Genomic DNA, 22,426 nt, shown 5'->3' on the forward strand with positions numbered 1-22,426 from the left:
TCATTCCAAGATGGCGCTCTTCCCAAGATATAAATTTGTTGTTTTACACTGAGCCCATTTACCCCACCCAAGGATCTCAATGTGGTCATATATGACTCCTGTGCACATTGCAGCAGAGTATGGGCTTATGAATGTTTGCCAACCATTGTAAAAGCATTGGATGATTTACTTTACCAGACATACCCCTGGGAAATACATGTACACATTGGTTTTAACTTTTGTAAACATTAGTTTTAACTTTTTTAACAGTTTGTCAACAACTTGTTTGGTTTTTTTTTTTGCTTTGGATTGCTGAAACTGAAATGACAAGGAAAGACATGTACATGTATTTTGAAAAAAATTGTTAGAACAGAAAACCACTTGTGGTGACATTTTTTGCCACTTCTTGGGTGTAATCCTTGGCTATTCGGCAGGTACGTTGAATAGCTGCTGACTTAAATAGCCTCAGAACAAAGTTGTGGTAACAAGTTCAAATTCTACTGCATTAAATTTTTCACTGGGTAAATTTTGAATAATTTGTGAGTGAACAGTCAGTTTTTCTTATGGTTTATATGTGTGACAAAGCACCTATTAAGAACTGCCTATTATTTGATTAATCATTAAATCAAATTCACTCATCAATTTGAGACAGAATGACCTTTTAAAACTTGTTTAATTTAGTAGTCATCCACCCATAAGACAGTATCTTGATGCATACACATTTAAAACCATGCAACTTAAAGCCACTCCATCTTCAAAACTGTTCATAAAGAGGTATGTTTCTTGTTAATGGAGGAATAAATTGTGAACAATTTATTTTATTACAACTTTGATAATAAGAACTCAATGAATTCAAATCACTTATCCAACACAAAAGGTTAAGCAAAAAATATCAGCGTAATACATCTGAATGCATGCATTGATCATCCATGTACATACATGTACACAACTAATGCTGCTCCTCGTACCCCGTCTTTTTTCCACAGCTAAGGACAAATAAAACTCCATCCTAAAAAAAATAGAGAAAACAAGAATGATGTGTTAACAAACACAAACTCCCTGCAGAGAATAATCACAATTCTTCTCAAGTTATGCTTGGTCAATATTCCTTTTGTGTTAACCATATAAATGACTTTTGGGGTTGAACAAAGAATTGACTAGAGTGGGATTCGAACCAACGACCTCCGGATTAATGTGCCGGCGCTCTACCAACACGTTAATCCGGAGGTCGTTGGTTCGAATCCCACTCTAGTCAATTCTTTGTACCCCAAAAATCATTTACAAATTTACCCAGTCAGTTTCCCATGTGGTTTATATTCATAGAAATGACCATAACATTTAGCTAGGGGATCCTAAGACCAATTCTTAAAGCAGCTTGGGAGTTGATATACCAAGTCCTTCTTGAGATATCACTCCAACAACACTTGTTTTGTTTGAACCGTTATGACCTTGACATTTACCTAGGGGTTCAAACAGCAAGACTTCCTGGTAGATAGCTTTCAACATACCTTAATATTTTCTGGTACTCCCACCCACATTTCATAATTGGGGATAATTTCTTTCCCCTGAGCATGGCGTCCAAATCTCAAGAATAAAGCACCACCAACAAAATAAGCCACAACCAATACAGAAAACCTGAAATTAACAATGAGAACAAAAGTTAGTCGATTTGTTTTATCGTTCTTATGTTTGCATCTTCAAATAAGGGCAGCTGAATGCATTAGATGTCCTTGAAACCAGTTTTCTTTTCAAGATTGAAGAGACAATTTTAAAAAGATAACGACAGAACTGCTCAAGATTGCAGGAAGCAAAACATAGTACAGGGAAGTATTCTTGATGATTTAGGTACAGATCGTGCAACATACATGTACTGTGTGAGTGTAAACTATCAATCACATTATGGAAGGCAGTAAAGGAAATCACTTGGAAAATAGAAACTCACAGGATACATAGAATTGAACCAGGACTTATTCCAGATGATGGAACTGGTGATGTACCACATGTTCCTGGGCAAGCACACTTTGTTGTCAATGTAAATTGCTAAAGATACAAAAGAACAAATCTACAAATAAATACATCAAAAACATCAATCATTATACAAAAAGCTAATTGTTTGGTACACACAAAGTACTACCATTATTTTCATTGCTCTACTTTGAGGAAAAGCAACTCCAGACAACATGGAATGTCCTTACTGATGAATTGTAGATCATAAAGAAACCAATGTGTTATATAAACTCTCTGAGTTCTGCAGGAAAAAAAATCAACAGGCATGGTGCCAGTGGCTTATGACAGTATCAGAATTTAACCAGGCCTTTTGTCACCAGTAAACTCAGTGGTCTATTGGTTAAGAAGTTTGCAATGTAATGCAGGAAGCTTGGGTTCAAATCCCACACTTGTAGCCTGTGGCTTTTTTTCTTTAGGATTCACAAAGCATTGTGTAATCAGTGTTTGTCACACATAGTTGTCAGGGTAACACCATATGAAAGCTTTGAGGTCTTCTTTGCACTGAGGAAACAAGTCACGTGATTAACTTTCAGACAACCGTGGGATACAGCTGTAGAGGAATTTGGTTATATATACCTGTATGTAGCGTTTCCAACGCCAAACAATTGAAAAGATGAAAGCATTACTTGAGTTTTTCTGAATCACGATTATGCTTCTGTTTGTTAAAGTATACTTACATATAATGTGGCTCCCTCATCTTGTCCCATTCGGTCTAACTTTGGAACATCTGCCCCTGGATCACACACTAGGCTGACTCGTGATGTCCTAATAATTTTAGAAAAGAATAAGAAAAATGATTGATTGGTTCATTTTGCTTAAGTCCTGATACAAGGGGTGGATTTATAATTTACCTTGTCACTGGTGGAGTTGCATCATCAGTATGGGAATATTCAATGTAAAGACTGACACCACCACCGTTCCAAGTCGCAGTTGCATCCCCAATATTATAGATTTCAGACGGTGTGTTCTGTTTTCTTTGACAAACCTGAAAGAACCAAACATTTTTAAAGTCAGCAGCTGATAAAATTTGAGTATCAAGATTGAGGAAATTGTGGGCCTTTTTATAAACCTCAGCTTGAGTCCATTATTAATTTTGTTATGGTGTATATTTTCCACCGTGTTTTCAACATCCAGGGGCCAGAGAAAAGGAGCCTACATTGTAAAACAAGGTTTTGAAAAAGCTCTAGGTACATGTACCAACATCCAGCCAGAGATGGCAGATAATTATTATTATCTTCAAGTACGCGCTATTCTCCAATCAGATTCGCAGAATGGAGTGGTGATAAAAACCTATATTGCACGGCTAATATCACTACCATGCGTCTTGTGTGTTCTAAGTCACGCGCCAAGTTTGCTTGAAGATAAATACGTTATGACACGCGCGCTCGGAACATATAGCGCGTCTACGTCCCATATCCAACTCGGCCTTCGGTCTCGTTGGAACTGGGACGCAGAAGCGCTATATTTTTCCGTATTCCACTCGCGCTTGGGTGAACTTCTCTTAAGACTGCAGGTCCCTGGTCATTCCCCCATCTTTATGGTTGGGAAGTTTGTCCATAGAGGGTGGTTGTACATGTCATGTCCAGTGCACCTTGTGGATCGGTAATGTTTTAAATTCCATTTATTCCTTAACAGCATGAGTACAGCTGCTACTTGTATCCCTAGAACTCAAGATTCATGACTTTTACAAATTTCCCCCAACCTTAGATTCAAGATGATGATCAACCAAACATTCAGTTATATTATTATACATGTACATCCTTAACAACAAAAAGTGCAAAGATGAACTCAGGAAGACGCTGGCGTGCCAGTGTCTTTTTAAATATCAATTTCAGGAAAATGGAAATAATTCACTAGAAACAATTGTACTCACTACAGCATTCTTGCAAGCAGCTGAACCATCTGAGAATGGATAACATGGATTGTATGCATACTCCCATCCTGCACTTACAGGTCCTAGTTCATAGGGAAACCTGCATTGGAGAACAAATATGATCAATCACTCTCAAGTAACAAGACACACAAAACATTCTGCAAGTGATGGAGGTCCCAGTGCATAGGGAAACCTGAATGAGGAAATACATGTATACATAATTTTGGATTATGGATTTTTTATTTTTTTTTTTCAGTACAAAACACCAGGAGTTCACATATTGCTCCACCAAAAATAATAACAATATATTGTATAAAGCGCTTTTACGCAACTTGGGGAAATCAAAGCACTGGACAAGAACAAAGACGTCTCCTGAAAGTGGTTTCTTGATGTTGATTGGAATGGTGTACCAAAGTTTTGGGGCTAAGTAATTGAATGTATAGCTGAGGGATTTTTATCTTGAAGGAATGCTATAAAAGGTCAGTGTCCCATTCTGCTCAGTTGATACAATCTGTGAAGGTCACACAAGTACCAAGAAGCAATAATACCATGCATGCACAAACAATGTCACCACTTATCAGAGAATGTTAACAAATGCAGTCAAAACTTTAACAAGGGGAAAACAAAGCATTACCTTGGTGTGTTCGAGTCTTTGTAGCCAAGTGACTGGAGGTTGACTTGTTTACCATCAGTGTTTCGACAAGAACAGTCATCAACTTTTGTGCAGGATTGAGCACCAACAACGGCTGACTGCACAATACATATTACAACTGTTAGAAAACCAGATGAAAAAGCCATTATTTTACAAAAGGAATGAAACACTACAGCTTATCAATTCTTAAGCCACTCAAGGGGAGTGCACGTGAAATTGTAGTCTGACTGGATACATGTATACTTTGCCCCTTTCTTTGATAACCCACTGTGTAGTACTGTTTCATGTGGCTACTGACTTTTCAGTTTGGTTATTTATTTACTTGGTTATGTACGTACACGTATTTGATGTGGGTGATTTTGTTTTATCTTTGCAGCAAAGTCCAATAATTATAAATCTAGAAAAAGTATGTTTATACACTGAAACCTGTTTAAAATCAGTCACTTTTAAACTTTTTTACACCTGCCAAAAAAATGGAAACAAAACAAAGATAATTTATTCACTCACGGATCTATTGATAAAAAAGTGTCAGCATAGTGTAATTACACCAAGTTCTGTTTTCCTATACTATAAATACAGGTAACCAGAGAGACTTAATAGAAAAATATATGGTGTAACTTCCATCTTCAACACTTTGATGTAGTAATAGATGTTAAACTTGCATCAAGAATAAAGAATATTCATTTTGGTTTTACCCATATACACGGATGTTTGTTAGCACTGTACACTCAGTACTTTCCCCGAGGTCTGTAATAAAAATAACAGGCATATATTACTCGGGTGGGATTCGAACCCACAACCTTTGCAATTCTAGAACACCGCTTACCAACTAGACCGAGATTGACTAGTAGCTAGAGGCAGTTCAAATCCCATCTATTAAATCGTTTGCAGTACTTGCTGCTAAAACAAAGAATTGGAGCTGCCTCTAGCTAATCGGCAATCTACGTGGTCTAGTTGGTGCATGACACAAACTCAAGAATCTAGAATTTCAAGGTGTTGGTCCGCTGCTAAAACATAGGATTCGAACTGCCTCTAGCTACCGGGCAATATCGGTGATCTAGTTGGTATGACACTGCCCTAGAATGCAAAGGTTGTGGGTCTGAATCCCACTCAAGTAATACACATATGTAACTCGGGGAAAGTATACAGTGCTAACACGCATCGTTTCGTTGTGAAACGTAAAGGAATAGTAATAAATCACTTTCAAAGGCATAAAACCAAACAAACAGTCATAAAAAATCAGTAAGCAATACACAAAATATGTTGCATCCAGCTGTTTGTATTTTATTATATTGTATTTATTTTATTCCAAAACTGGAACAGACCCATAACACTAGAGAAGATTACATCTGTATATAAATAACAAATAGTGAAAAATATTTGTAAGGGAGGCTTAAAGAGCAGAAGACACTAATCACACAGTTTAGTTTTCTTTTAACACCAAAAAACAGCTTCATTGAAATGGTCCATCAACTGTCTTCCCTACCAAGGAACTCAATTCAACATTTTGACCAACAATAGTCTTAACATAATGTTCTCAAGGTTGTTAAATATAATGGGCAATCTACAGTGTATAGCAGAAAATTGACTTCTGTTTCTACATCAAGGTGACAATGCTGGCAATTTATATGGCTAGAGTCAAAAACCAAATCTTTCAATTAGTAGCTTGTGTGAAGAGCATCTCATACGGACAAACAAATGGCAATAAGGGTTTTAAAAACACGGGGTTAATATAACCAGAACTCAAAAGTTAGTAACAAATCACATTCTGAGGTAAACGATGTTGTTCAATCATAACACATCAGTTAGCAATTATTTTAAGTTTTAGTTGACAACCAAATGTTATAAATCTTTCTTAAATCAAATAAAGTTACATTTTCCTGCGTTTACAGTAAAAAGTATGTACTCAAAAGTAAAACTCATCAAAGTGCTTTGTATGTAACTCTTGAAGCTTGGTATGATAAAGAAAGTACGGGGAAACTGGTTAGCGATTGACAACTACATGTATGTAAAATCTCTTCTTGGAAGAAGTAACGGTTCTGCAATGAACCACGAATGAATTATGTCCCTTCTTCATAGAATAGAGTATCAGTGGTCACCAACAAACTTGCTTCTCCTCTTAAACAGTTTTAAAGAAGGGAAAAAGCACTGCATAAAAAGGAAGCATTGTAACTTAGCAACAAATAAAGAAAGTAGACATCTGCTCTAGAATGGCAAAGGTCATGGGTTTAAATCCCACCCGAGTAAAACGCCTGTGGACTTTTTTCACAGGACTCAACAAAGTATTGAGTATGCAGCACTTGACACCAATTGCTGAGGCCTAAACACAATTAATAACATAAACTTTCTTGTTTATTTGGGGTTAAACAGCAAACAATTTACCATTGCAGGATTTGAACCACTGACCTCTGGATGAGCGTGCCGGGGTTCTATCAACTGAGCTATCTAGCCCATTGTTGACGATTTCCCAATTTTGTCAACATCTTTGTTCAGGGGTGCCGAAGTGTGTTCACTGAACTGAAAGTGAATCAAAATGCTTTGTATAACAATATTAGTACCCGCTGCCAAAATATAGGATTTTAACTGCCTCTAGCTACCGGGCAACCACGGTAGTCAAGTTGGTAAGACACTGCTCTAGAATTGCAAGGGTCGTGGGTTCGAATCCCACCCGAGTAACGATATTTTTTCACAGGACTCGGGAAAGTACTGAGTATACAGTGCTAACACATAATCGGTGTATGGGGGTAAAAACCAAAAATAATAAAATTAGTTTAGTACTTTAATGAAGAGGTATGTTTCTTGTTACTGAGGGACACAAGTGTGAGCTATACAATTCATTACATTTCAGCTGATTTAAGCTCAATATACATTCAAATTTAATTAATCAAAACAAAACGTTTAGTGAAAAATATCAGCAGTACACCTTTCTTTGCATGCATTGATGATACTTTACATAAAACAACTATTGCTGCTCCTCATATCCTGTCTTTTTTCCACAGCTAATGACAAATAAAACTCCATCCTGAAAAAAAAGAGAGAACAAGAATGATGTGTGGACAAAAACAAATGCCCTGCTGAGATTAATCACATTCTTCTCGAGATATGCTTGGTCAACATTCCTTCTGATTCAGCCATAATGACCGTGGCATTTTACATGGAATCCCCGAAGACCAATCCACAAACCACCCCTTTTGCTTTAACCAAATGACTTTGACATTTACCTCTTGAGTTTTCCCTCGATAGCCCAGTTTACATAATGATACTTGTTTTGCCCTCTGTCATACACAAACAAATGAAGGAGCACAAAAAATGGAAGAATTTGTTTGACTTTTTGTACTAGAATTGTAATGTCGGACTTATGGGCACATGTTAGCAGTTGTGATTGGTCAATTTAGTGAGTCGTGTGCTTAATAGATTTCTCTATTAAACCCTACCACCGACGTCAATATGGCTATTGTCCGCTTGAAATGCACTTTAATAACAATCTTTAAGTATTGTAATTGTGCCATATAATTGTATTTAAAACACAGTTTTATTAAATCAATTGCGCAGCCAAGATGATTTTGATGGTTATGTAAGTGAATTGGTCAGTAGTTACTTTCAAACAGTGATGTTTGGCTAATGTAAAGCTCAATGATTAATTTCAATGAGTCGTTTTCCAACATACCTTAATATTTCCAGGTACTCCTACCCACATTTCATAATTGGGGATAATTTCTGTCCCCTGAGCATGGCGTCCAAATCTCAAGAATAAAGCACCACCGACAAAATAGGCCACAACCAATAAAGAAAACCTGAAATTAACATTGAAGATAAAACTAAAAAATCTTCAAATAAGGGTAAACTTAATGTATTAGTGGTCCATGAAATAGTTTGGTTTTTTTAATTAAAGAGTCAATTTAAACAAGATAACAACACAACTATTCAAGATTGCAGGAAGCAAAAAGTAGTAGGGTCTACATGGAGGTTTTTTATTGTTTAAGTACAAAATTTGCAACATTATGAGTTTGAAATTTCAATGACATTATCGCACCATTATTGCACCTTCAAGTTAGGGTAAACTTTAAGCATTTAGATTGAAAGAAATTTTGAAAATGCACGAGATAATTTTAAAAGATAACAACACTACTATTGAAGACTACCATGCAATCTTGAACAGTTCTGTTATCTTTTTGAATTGTTGTGCATTAAGAAAAGACAACGGTACAGTCAAGTCTGCTTGGTGATTTGAGTACAAATCTTGGCACATTTGAATATGAACATTTTATGGAAGGCAGGGGAGGAAATTACTTTGAAATTTGGAACTTACAGGATGCATAGAATCGAACCAGGACTTATTCCAGAGGCTGGAGGTGGAGGTGGTGATGTACCACATGTTCCTGGGCAAGCACACTTTGTTGTCAGTGTAAAAAGCTGGGGAAGGAATATTTGTATATTTGTCATTATAATGGAACATAATATCACCATAATCTACAAAATAAATCATTGCTTTTAAATCATGTTGTCTTTACACTTTCAAAAGAGGTGTCTTAAAAATACAAACAAACAGAAATATGATTCTTTAACAGCGGATATAGTACACAAATAATGAGTATTTAGGGTCATTAACCAATGGCCAATTTAACCAAAACAGTTGGTTACAACCATCAAATGCATCCCTGGAAGTGTGACTTTATATTGGATATTTTAATTAGTCCAATGGTTGATCCATTCTATATTAGAGACATACGCATATCATGCAATCAAATTTCTCTTTGATCTTGTAATATGTCTAGGGTTATCATGTAAAAGTGTGACTCATAAAGTGGATTGCGTCAAAGTACATTCAATTTGACTACCTAGTGCCAAGTGCAATACAAGCGCCATAAAAGCTCTCAAAAGTTGTTAACAATGTGCAGAGCAGTCGCTTTTGGTTAGCCAATCAGCGTTGTTTTTCGATACCTCATACTTCCCATGGTAGTGAGGTGTAAATGGGTCTCTCCCCAAGATTTGCTTACAGACCCTTTTTATTTTTTTCTTCTCAATAAATCTATTCTTATGACATTGACTTACATATAAGGCTTGAAATCCATCTTGTCCTCGACGTTCCAACTTTGGAACATCTGCAGTATGATCACACGATAAGTAGACATGTGATGTCCTGCAAAGAAATAAAGTAATCACTAAAACTGGGCTTGAATTGATTAGGTATTTACTTTGAAAAGAACTGATGGCATTTTGATCAGTATGCTCTGATCGTCTTCAGGAGAAGGCTGCACTCTGTTGCTAGATTCTGCAGAATTGATTCTTGATTAACTGATTGATTCTTCATTAACTGTTTGCTACTTTGTTTTTATGAATAAGTATTTGTGACGAAAAAAAATTACGCATGTTTAGTTATAAATATGTTACTTGCCTTTTTGTTCCACCTTCATCAGTGTGAGAATACTCAATGTAAATACCCTCCGTATCGCTCATCCAACTTGCAGTTGCATCTCCAACATTAAAGATTTCTGTAGTCGTGCCCAGATAACGTTGGCAAACCTGCAGTAAACATCACAGAGAAAAGCCCAGGCTATTATAATAACCTCGATAATAATAATAATAATAATGGACCGTTTTTATATAGCGCTTTTCACGCCCGAGGGGTGTCTCAAAGGGCTTCCGACATTATTACCCCTGGTCACTGGGCCATAAATCATTCCTTAAACCATCTCAGCTCCCTGGGGAGTATACAGCCTGTGCGCAATATATGCGCTACTCGGCTAAATCAATTACAATCAATGGAGAGAAGCAATTGTAGTTAAGTGTCTTGCTCAGGGACACAAGTGTCACGACCCGGATTCGAACCCACACTCTGCTGAACAGAAGCATCAGAGCTTGAGTTCGGTGCTCTTATCCACTCGGCCACGACACCCCACATGATAATATTGTCAGGTACTCAGGATTACAGTGTTGAAGTTGAGACCTTAATTACAGCTGTACATGTTTGCCATTAAGCATCATATAATTAACCTGTGACCAACATTGGTTACTGTCTAAGGCTTTTTTTGCCATTTGTGTCACCCAAAATATATGAAATAAAAAACCTGTGAAAGTTTAAGCTCAACTGGTCAAACGAGTCGCAAACAAATATTGGGGGAAAAAATCATTCCTCTGTTACCCATTTCTCAAAACTCATAATGAATTTCAGGAAAATATATTTCAAGGCAAGTTTCCCCCATGACATGGATGTTTATACCAGATAAGTTATGTGTGAATATGTGAACATTATTTTCACACCCTTTAAAGTGAACTTCATGAATGCTGACAGTTTTAGTAATACATAGTTACTGTTCCAAAATAATTAAACAAGACACAGATTGGTACAGGGTTTACTTCCAACATTGTGTAAATAATGAAACAAGCCTTCAGGGGGGGCTGTCACCAATAATGGCCTGGAAATCACCAGCAACAAAGCAATCAAACCATTACAGTTAACATACAGTTATAGCGTGTCATGGCTGAGTGGTTTAGAGCACCCAAAATTGAGTGTTGGTGGTTAAGTTGCGTGTCCTCACCAAGGGGTATAAATGGGTACCTGTGAGGGTAGTGGTTGATATTGCATTTGAAAAGGCATTTGGAGCGCCACAGCCCAGGGTTGAATACTCCACTGTGGTGTCCACAGAAAGCCGAGAAAGATAGGAACGTTATTGGCCTAGTCTGCCTTATGACCTGGGCACTAATGCAAAGCCCATCGATACATAATTGATATGAAAGACATCACATGAACTATATTCCAACTTTGAATGATAAGCAAAATGAAAATGGCAACATTTGATTATCTTGCATGGGGTTTAACAAATACAGCAATTGTACTCACTACAGCATTGTTGCACCGACCTGACCCATCTGAGAATGGATAACATGGATTGTACGCATACTCCCATCCTGCACTTGCAGGTCCTAGTTCATAAGGAAACCTGCATTAAAAAAATAAAAACATAAATAAATACAAGTTAATCAGGGGCTTGGGCTTTCAAAGAAATACAAAAAGCTAAAAACTGTCACAGCAACATATGTACAACCAGACAAAAAAAATATTACTAAATACAATATTAAAATTTCAATTCAGTTAGCGTATATTTCATTCATGTAATTTAATATTAGCAATCACCATTAAGTTGATATGCTTATTTTAAAACTGCATTAAATACAAAGTTTAAACAAGTTTGAGTTGGAACTCTTTAAACATATACAACAGAACAACTATGAAGAAAGGTGTTTTAGAGTTTACTCCATAATTCAGTACCAAGTTACAAAGAACCATTTTATCCTCTTATGAAAATGATCATAATACCTATTGCCTTACCTTGGTGCCCGGGAGTCTGGATAGCCCAGAGACTCAAGGTTGATTTGTTTACCATTAATGCTACAGGAACAGTCATCAACCCTTGCGCAGGATTGTGCACCAACAACGACTGAATACACCACGCATAATAAGACTGCGAGAAAGCTAGAAGAAAAAGTCATTATTTCACAGCTAAGGAATAAAAACAGCACAACGTGTCAAGTCTGAACAGACTACAAAGGGGGAGTGAACATGACATTGTACTCTGAACTTTACTACATCACCTTTTACTTCTTTACATGGCTGCTGGGTAGTTGTATTTATTTACTCAAAGATATGTTGATTCTGGTGGGGATTTTTTTGTATAAAATCAAAGTTCACTGCTTTGACACAATGTCCACATGGTATTTGTGATATTGTGTGCACTTTGAGATTATTGCAGAATTCAGAGGGTAATTTGAATACACGTACATGTGTGCATATTGCAGTTCCAGTCATTGTTTACTTTCTTTCAGATGTAAATAGAACACAACAATAACAAATATTTACTCACATATTAAACTGATCTGCAGAAGACAAAGGTCAGTCATGTTGGTCCAGAAAACAGCTCCACCATTCTCGCCAAACCTTCATAATAAAACAATCTTCCACTCAAATGAAAGTGTTTAAAAGTGAAGATTTTATAAATAAGGATCCACATAAAAAAGCACTGGACACTTTTGGTAATATGACTCACAATATTATCATAAAAACTTACTTGGCACATATGCAAAGGAGAGCTGTTGATACTATACATATTGTGAAACGACTCCCTCTGGAGTTAATACCTCATTTTTTGAGAAAGATGCAATTTCTCACTAAAATATTTGAATCTGAAAAAGACTTCAGGCTTGAAGCCTTTGTTTCAGGCACTTGAAAACTTACACAATTTTGCGACAATTTGTTTTTTCTTTCATTTTCTTTCTTGCACTTCGATGACCAATTGAGCCCAAATTTTGTTAGATTTGTTATGTTGAGATACACCAAACCTGTTCAGTGCCTTAAACTATAAAAACATATCCTACCAATGACAGCCCTGTGACATGATGTACATGTATATGTAGGTCTACCAGGACACACCCATCTTGTGTTCAAAGACAAAATAACTCTTCAAAATTTGCATTTGTTTTTCCAGTGTGTTTAACTTATTTCATAAATTTCAACGCTTTACATTATTTATGTATAAAAATAGTTTTAAATACTTTCAAAGCTCCTTTGAACAACTTTATAAAATACAATAAATGTGCAACATCATGGAGTTCCATCTGCTTCTTTATCTTTTCTTAAACCAACTTCACTTAATGGGAGGGTATACCTGTGGATGTTTCTCAAAAACAAAAGTGACCATAACTATCTTACTCGGTAAGCAGCACTTTAGCTGTTGATAATGTACATATAACATTTGTATAAACGATTCCATTCTAAGGAATAAAGTTTTTGAGAAAGGGATTTACAAAAATGTTCAATCAGAGAAACACTTCATGCAGAAACTTTTCTCAAATGATGTATTCCATTTAAGGATCGTTCTTCCTGCAGGGAAATAACGGCTTCGAATTCTCTGCGCCATTTAAAAAAACTCAAAGCTTACCATGAAACAAGTTTATAAAACGCTGCCTTTATAGACCATGTGACATTTGTTTGCAATAAGTGTGACCTTGCACATTCCTTGGATTTTCTGGCAGACATTCCTTGGATTTTCTGGCAGGCAATATACTGCACTGATCATATGGGAAAAATTGCATTTTGTGTCATAATTTCCACATAAATAAAACCCAAGAGTTAAGTTTTGAGATGTGCCCCCTTTCATCATATCAAAGTTGATTCCTCCATGATAGGATTTAGACAGTGCAATTTCCATAAAATATAAGATTCCATTGAGCTTTGTACAAATCTTGCCTGCAGGAAGTCCAGGCTCTGTGGCTCTTTTGTAAACCTTGTGATGTCACAGGTCACATCGTCTATACAAACCAAGTTAAAGAAAAAACTGAGCATCAAGGGGTCCATATGTACATGCACATTGCCACTTAAGAGAACTAATTATTAAACAGTGTTAAATTGCATCTTTTGTTGGTGAAAACCTGCACTTACAAAAAGATACGTTTGAGCAAAAACTTACAATGTAATGTTGAGCAAAGTATTCTGGCTTGCTCGTTTCGTACTTCATTTAATGGACATTTTAAATTAATCAAAACGCTAATCTTAAAGTGGAGTGAGATTCGTCATGAGTGCGAGGTTCGACATGGGGGAAGTCAATGGGCAATCTCAACAAACCCGTAAAATAACTACCCCAAAAATGGTTTTGAATAAAACTTTTCAACTGCTTCACCTCTCTGTGAACATATTTTTTACTGTTGGCTGTTAACCAGTTATGACCGGAATACATGTCTGCACACACAACCTTTTCGGACACATGACCAGAAATCAAGTAAATCCACCTTTGCATACAATCGGAATACTGGACTAGGCCTGGAAAATCTGTTGAATCGCGGCATGCACTCACTGTGCAATACTCTGTTTCCCCAATACAAATTGGGACAAGGGGTACAGGAGTTCTTGCTGAAAATCTCCTTTTTTTCCAGGGGTTACTGTGCCGTCCGATTCTAGACCGTCATCCTTTTGTTGTAAAAACAAAAATTACGATAGATTGACAGGCTGCCAAATTTTTGTTTTGTTTGGCATTTCATAATAATGGGACGCAAGTCCAAGTGACCCCAGACTGCAGCATAACATGCCCGATTATTGGCCATGGCTTAACACAGCCAAGGGTTTTGTGATTAACAGTGACTACATCCATACTTTCCATAGTCAGGGAAACAGGTTGGTTCGAAATTTCAGACAAATAATCATGTCCCTGAACAAGGAAAATTTTCAGAAATCCCATTGCTTATGGTTAAGTAGCGTATGCCCGGTCTTTTTTGTGGCAACAAAATATCTTGGGGTTTTTTTTCAACAAAAGTCCTGGTGAAGCAGAGAGAGTCAGAACAGTCCCCTTATATCAGAGCATCACTACTGGGTACAGGGAACCAGACAATGCTGGTTGAGGGTCTACATGAATGAGTCATGTACGATCAGTCTGGTGACTCAATAGTAATAACAGGATAGATTTGTTTTGTTGAGTGGTCCATGACAGCACGTATAGAAGTGGTGTACATTTCTCTATTCATATCCTGATCCTCTGGCGACTGTATACTGTTGACGTCTTCCAGTTGATACGATATGTTCCCGTACTCCCTTAAAAAAGGGCACGCTGTCAGAAGGAATGTGCAGAAGTCTTTACGGATGCCAAACCACCCTAGAAAGAAACACAGAGTTGCTCAAAATTAACCAAACATCTACATGTATGACTCTATGTGTTTTCCAAAAATGACTATCCATGGAACCCACTTTCTGATAATGCATCTTTCTCAAGTTCAAGTGTATGAGTATTTCACAAGTACATGTACAGGGCTAAGAGTGTTTGAACACTTAAATTCTAGGTTATGAGCATCACAAGAGTTTTTATTTGGAAGCATGGGGAAAAAACCTTGATTTGAAGACACACTGGTTTCATTCAATGTATTTCCTTAACAATAGGCTATATCTAAAGGGACAGAGGGCGACAAGGTTGTTTTCATTTTGCAAAGGGCACGTCCAATATAAAATTTTGAAGGGGCACCAAGGCCAAGAACAGGACAACATTTGAAGAAGCACCATGGCAAAGAACAGGACAACAGTGGCCATGGCCTCGGTGGTCCGTGTTGTTTCCAGGTCTGGCAACCTGATCTGTTGCACAATTTAAACAGAAAGGCAGGGATTTTTGTTAACCTTTAAACTTTAGTCAACACACTATAACAAACAAGAGTGAATAATACTTACAATGGTTGCCACCTCTTTGTCCGAAAGATGTTGGAATAAGAACCAAAAGTGAAATGTAGAACGGTGCAAATACAGCAATGTATGGATGATGTGTGACTCCATCTAGGCGATTTACCAGTAGAATCTGAAAGTAAACATTTTAGTACGTTTGTTATGACCAGTGCCCAAATTCATAGAGCTGCCTAAAGCCCGGTTCATACTTCCTGCGAAGCGAATTTGACATGAATTTGACGTCACAACTCTCCCTTCGCAACGATATTCACAAGTGAGTTGAGCACAAGTCAACTGATGCAAATTATTTTTGTGCAAATTTGTGACGTCAACATTCGTATCGCAGTCGCATTCGAAGGGACTATGAACCAGGCTTTAAGCAAAAAATATTGCTGAACAATTTTCTGCTATGCAAAAATAAGGAGGATACCAGTTTAAGGTAGTAAACAAAATTACATGGTATTTCAGCTGGTAACCCTATTCTGATAAGCAAGATTTTGTAGCGCTTAGCTAAGGCAGCTCCATGAAGTTAGACCCAGGTTCAGGGATCTCAAAACTGTGCCTTTTCTTATTGCCGAGTATGACCCCAACTCTCCCACCCTACTAACCCCTATCCAGTGACATGAATACTATTTAAAACTCATCCCATCTTCCTGGTTAGTAATGCGGACAAAACTGTTGTTATGCAAAAGTTTTATTTACTTTAAAAAAAACAAGTTAGTTAAAATCCTGCAAAATGAAAATGAAGCAATGTGAAACTTACTTCAAAAGTTAAGAGTGGGACGACCAATGCCATTGCTGTGAAGGCAGCCATAAGGTGAGCTCTTCTCTGTTCAGCCATAATCTCAGTGGCACGTATTATGAGGATAGACCAGACGATGTAATACAACACAATCAAACAGAGTAGGCACATCAAGATCCAAATGGGTATGAATACAACCTGTAATACACACATGGCAATAACAAATCAGTACAAAACCTGCTTGACATCTCCAAAGAAAAGGCGAGACCAAACACCTACTCCTTACTGCACTTCAGTTTCTATGCTGGTACTTGACAATCATACTGGCATGCGTGTCTACCTGCTGCATGCCCAACGTTTTTACTACTTCGGCTCCAAAGTTTGCATATAATTGTGTGTAATTTACCCCCTAAAACACTTAAACTTCATCATTCAAAAGCATTTCTTATTTCTTTGCATTTCTATAGCAAAAGATTAATATACTTTCCTTGCATAAATAATCAGAGAAATCTAGTCCAACACAACTGATTTGGGCATCTAGTAACCAGTGGAGTCAGTTGTGCACCTCTTACCCGTACATGTATTAGTTCTCCTGGGTGGAAAAAGCAAGTATGATACATGTATGTGTCTTGTTCAAGGACACAAGCATCATGACTGAGTGACCAGGCCAGGATTAGAACCCGAGTCCACCGCCCTTGACCATCCGGCCATGACACCCAAAATTGTTTGTTGTTGGGTATGATTCAAATGCTTGACCCAGTGGTAAGCCATTGTTGTTTGGGCCTAGGGCCCTCAGCCTTTTCGATTTGTTATACTTCCGCAAAGACAGAAAAAGGAATAGAAGATTTGAGGGTAACGGGTAAAAACATCAGGAACTTGTCAAGGGTCACTGTCAAGTAACTCTATTATATTGTCATGTTACTTCACACACTTACCGACCAACTCCAGGTGATTATCTCATCTAGTTTGAGAGCAATGAAGATAAATTGTAACACATTGATGGAACACATGGCTTCCAACTGTAATGAAACGAAAACAGCAAGAGTCAAGACATGTAACGTGATAAATAACACTCACTCAGTACAGACCATACTTTGTTTAAGAAAGAGGGACTTCATCCATTCCATGACATTTCCTGGCAGGCGAGATGCTACACTCTCTATATGGATAATTTTACACTTTTGTGCAAGAGTTATAAACATAACAGCTATACAAGCTTTGAAATGTGCACCCCTAGTTCTAACAAAAAATTGATGAAAACTTTACAGTGCAATATCTGAGAATGCAAGATTTTGTCTGGCAGCATCCAAGACTTGACAAGCTGAAACACCTCTCAAGTTCACATGAGAGGGGACAGCGAACTGATGTGATCCTTGACAGCTAAAAAACATCCATCATGGCTACCCAAGCTACCACCAACCAGCACGATGGTCTCAGGATGAGTGAGTGGGCTTATCTTGTCCAATGAACCTTAAATGTGACGGCCAAACCAAGAGAAGTACACTCATGAAAAGTAACTGAAAACTAACCTCTAGACCTCTATCATGTCTGAAGCCCCACACACAAGCTGCAATAGACATGGGTGACGTCAAGAACAATGGCATGAAGACTACCAGCCAAAGATGGTTCCCTGATTGCCTACTATACTGGATACTTTCCATCTGATTGCAGGCAAGAACCTCAAAGATCAGGAGTAGAGAATTGAGCGAAAGACAAATAACGATGGCTTTCATATCCACATAGCCTTCTCCTTCAACTCTGTAAAAGAAAAAAATTTAAAATATACATATTAACAAACAAATTATTCTTTGTTTACCCTTTTTTTATTGCCAATAATAAAAACAAACAGAGGGATTTGAGGATGAGATTATAAGGAATCAAAAAGGTCGGAAGTTGCATGTGGTGATCACCACACCATTTCAATGTTTTAATCTACACGTAAACGGCTTCAGCTCACCTTGACTCTGCTTTGAATTTTTCTATTCATGTTGAGCGCTTAAGTTTCAAAATATCACACACAAGTTTTAAAACTTGCCTGAGCAAAATATGCAACCTACCAACTTAAGTTCTATAAAATTTGTGACTTTGCACAATAATCAGACAACCCCCTCTTTTGACTCAATTTCCTCAGTTCACATGTTTTTAAAAACACTCCTCACTGTGTTACTATTGCAGGTTTAAACATGAACAGGTGATCTCCTCTCGAATGGATCAACCGTCCCAGGAATTTAGGAATATACATTATTTAGATGACACATTCGTGCATGATGAGGTCTCAGTAACACTAAATCTTACTTCCTTGGACTATTCTTAAGTTATTATTAATCAAACATATTTATATAATATGTATTGGTAGTGAACAGTTAGTGGAAACAAATCGTTAAAAAATTAACCCCAAAACCAAAGATAGCCACCTGTATGAAGGATGCCTCCACCACACTAGACCTGCAACCACTGCCCCCATGACGACAGTGCCCTTCCACATCCAGAGGGGGAGAAACACAATCCAGTATGAGCATTCTATGTAATGGTCAAGCCGAAGGGCAAAGATGACAGTAAACAGCAGCAGGCAAAAGTACACCAAGAATTTACTGAAAGGAGAGAAAGATTACCAAAACAATTGTAAATGAAAGCTAGCCCTGTAGGTCCCGAAGCAGTTCTTACGCAATCCATCTGCAACCAATGAGCACAGCCTCAAATGCTTCAGAAATCGACTTACAACATCACTATCTAATAAAAATTTTAAAAATGTGGGCGCTGTCTGTTTACAATACCCGTCGTTTAGGCATGTATCTTGCACGCACTGCCGCTCTGCCTTGTAACACTCCTGTCACAGTTCGGTTTAGTCCAACTCGGCCGCGGTTCGGCAGTTTGTCAATTCAATAGGCTGGTACCTGTGGATCAGCGCTTGGTGACCAAAAGTATAAAGCGTTAAGCATATTGAGAAGTCAAAAACGGGCGATGCCGCAGAAAAACAACAGTGAGTACCGAGTAGAAATTTGCATTTGCTGAAGATGTTTTTTAATTTCACTCAACAAAAACTAAAAAGGCAATGCAAGCATTATGAATGTATTGAGAGTGAGGGGAAAGTTTTGGTTAAATGCAGTACAAAGAAAACTTAAGTTATTGGTGGCTGACGGTCGTAAAACTTTCATCTATCAACGCCGATTTTAAAAACGTATAGCATTCAGGAGGCACAAAATATAAGACCCCGGCCCTATTTAAGGCTCACGGGGGAGCCTTAAAGATTCTAGAAGTATCTGTACTCCTAGAACCATGATGAGATATGTCCCGCTATCGTCTCGTCCACAAAAGAGACGATAGAGGAACGAACCTCATAGTTTAATTTGTAGGAGTAGGTTTTCCCAATGTCTAATGCTTGATTTGATATTGTAGTCTAGCCCTGGCTGGGGTGGGGTTTTCCTCCCACAACTGAAAACATATTCAACGGTTGACTTATGTTCAAATGTTCTGTTAAAGTGCATTTAAAATTGTTTGTCGTGAGTTGTCGTGAGGGGTCATGAGTTGTCGGTATTTAGCATGTTTAGTGCGACCGCTGAAAACTGAGTGGAATGTCTTCAAAATCAAATTTCTGTTTTCTCAACTAAAAAAGTTGGTGTGATGTTTCCATAGTGTTAGGATGTTTTGCCAATTATATTATAATTTATAATTATATATTAATTCAGATTCAGATAGATTAAGTTAAGAGTAAGAGTAAGACTAACTCACTGCCTGACTAGTGATTCGTAAATGTGAGTTTTACAGTAATTTTTAGGCCTTATTTGAGTTATTTATTATTATATTAATAATTACATTATCATTAAGGCCTAGTATTTTTTGTTTACAAATGAAAACACAAACGTAAGTTGTAAACTTGTATTTTGTAAGGGGACAGTATGTCGACATGATTGATAACAAAACATTGAATCAAATTGTTCTTGATAATATTAATTTTACAACAAACGCCGCGGGAATTAATAACTGATGACTGAAAATGCTGATGACTGAATTCGAGACGAATTTCCCTCAAATACATGATTCCGATTGGTACTTACCTCGGATTAAAGTCTTGGAAAAGACCTCTTAAATTCATTTCCGCCTATTATAAAATTCACAACCTGCAATAAAATGTCAAATTAATACGACTTTACCCTGTGAAAAGATCCAAAACTTCCAGCGCTATTTTACACGCAAAGTCATGAGTCGCATACCTGAACGTGCAAAACAATGCAGCTGTGTAACATATAGTAAGTTTTACAAAGAGTATGAGGGGACCCGTCCCCGACTATTTTCACTATTTCTACTATACCCTGCAAGATATGTTAACAAAAATTTTACCACACAGGCGAAGTAGGATTCTACACTACTCATTGACCTCTGTGCTTTCTGCTCTACTCCATATTATAGTACTGTACAAAACCAATGATTGCTAAAACCAACGGAGGGCTAGATAGGGCGCCCTCTGCCTTGTTAATCATGGATCATTATAATGTGTTTGCAGAATAACATGAGTTTTTATGACGTAAGTGTCAGAGAATGCTACACAATGTTAAAGCAATAGGGCCAGAATCTACACAGTGCTAAAGCATAGGGGAAGAATCCTACACAATGCTGAAACATAGGGGAAGAATCCTACACAGTGCTGAAGCATAGGGACAGAATCCTACACAGTGCTGAAGCATAGGGGAAGAATCCTACTCAATGCTAAAGCATAGGGCCAGAATCCTACACAGTGCTTAAGCATAGGGACAGAATCCTACACAGTGCTAAAGCATAGGGCCAGAATCCTACTCAATGCTAAAGCATAGGGACAGAATCCTACTCAATGCTTAAGCATAGGGACAGAATCCTACACAGTGCTAAAGCATAGGGCCAGAATCCTACTCAATGCTAAAGCATAGGGACAGAATCCTACTCAATGCTTAAGCATAGGGACAGAATCCTACTCAATGCTAAAGCATAGGGACAGAATCCTACTCAATGCTTAAGCATAGGGACAGAATCCTACACAGTGCTAAAGCATAGGGCCAGAATCCTACTCAATGCTAAAGCATAGGGCCAGAATCCTACTCAATGCTAAAGCATAGGGCCAGAATCCTACACAGTGCTTAAGCATAGGGACAGAATCCTACACAGTGCTAAAGCATATGGCCAGAATACTACTCAATGTTAAAGCATAGGGCCAGAATCCTACTCAATGCTAAAGCATAGGGACAGAATCCTACTCAATGCTAAAGCATAGGGACAGAATCCTACTCAATGCTTAAGCATAGGGACAGAATCCTACACAGTGCTTAAGCATAGGGCCAGAATCCTACTCAATGCTTAAGCATAGGGACAGAATCCTACTCAATGCTAAAGCATAGGGCCAGAATCCTACTCAATGCTAAAGCATAGGGACAGAATCCTACTCAATGCTTAAGCATAGGGACAGAATCCTACTCAATGCTAAAGCATAGGGCCAGAATCCTACTCAATGCTAAAGCATAGGGACAGAATCCTACTCAATGCTAAAGCATAGGGCCAGAATCCTACTCAATGCTAAACCATAGGGCCAGAATAACGCATTAAAGAGGAAGAACCTTAATCAATGCAATGCAAATTAAAGTTGACAAAATTAACTCAATTTAATATAAAACAGGTTTATTGAAAAAATCCATCGCAATTACAAAACTGAGTTCCACATATTAATGTCAAATAATCACATAAAAAACAAATTTTAAGGTTGCGTTTAACCATAGAGCTATACATATTGAATAATAATAATCTACATTTATATAGCGCTAACTTGCTCTGTGTTTTGAAGCCACCCTGGGAACAGACATGTTTGATGTGTTGCATGACTATGACATGATTTTAATTCACATTGACGCTTTTTTTTTTTAATTCGGCGTGTGCGCTTTCCTTCGCAACTGCCCATTACATCTGTCTGCACTACGAAAACTTAAAATAGTATACATGCCTTTTAAACATGACGCA

At 37.6% G+C, this 22,426-nt stretch overlaps 2 protein-coding genes across 2 annotated transcripts; both read right to left on the reverse strand.

The window, feature by feature from the left end:
- Positions 1 to 850: 850 nt before the first annotated feature.
- On the reverse strand, positions 851 to 12,358 carry LOC139935911 (uncharacterized). Its single transcript, XM_071930536.1, has 14 exons — positions 11,842 to 12,358; positions 11,353 to 11,452; positions 9,907 to 10,034; positions 9,564 to 9,651; positions 8,821 to 8,924; positions 8,179 to 8,305; positions 7,509 to 7,533; positions 4,494 to 4,680; positions 3,860 to 3,959; positions 2,838 to 2,971; positions 2,664 to 2,751; positions 1,922 to 2,019; positions 1,488 to 1,614; positions 851 to 988 (listed from the first exon to the last, which is right to left on the reverse strand). The coding sequence occupies exons 1-14, from the start codon at positions 12,000 to 12,002 to the stop codon at positions 929 to 931; spliced, it is 1,527 nt and encodes a 508-aa protein (XP_071786637.1). The 5' UTR covers positions 12,003 to 12,358; the 3' UTR covers positions 851 to 928.
- LOC139936713 (transmembrane protein 185A-like) lies at positions 11,915 to 20,652 on the reverse strand. Its single transcript, XM_071931596.1, has 8 exons — positions 20,503 to 20,652; positions 18,862 to 19,038; positions 17,977 to 18,205; positions 17,383 to 17,466; positions 16,469 to 16,645; positions 15,715 to 15,838; positions 12,374 to 15,151; positions 11,915 to 11,985 (listed from the first exon to the last, which is right to left on the reverse strand). The coding sequence occupies exons 1-7, from the start codon at positions 20,538 to 20,540 to the stop codon at positions 14,928 to 14,930; spliced, it is 1,053 nt and encodes a 350-aa protein (XP_071787697.1). The 5' UTR covers positions 20,541 to 20,652; the 3' UTR covers positions 11,915 to 11,985; positions 12,374 to 14,927.
- Between the last annotated feature and the right edge of the window lie 1,774 nt (positions 20,653 to 22,426).

Source organism: Asterias amurensis, chromosome 4 (genome assembly GCF_032118995.1).
Source record: "Asterias amurensis chromosome 4, ASM3211899v1".
NCBI lineage: Eukaryota > Metazoa > Echinodermata > Asteroidea > Forcipulatida > Asteriidae > Asterias > Asterias amurensis.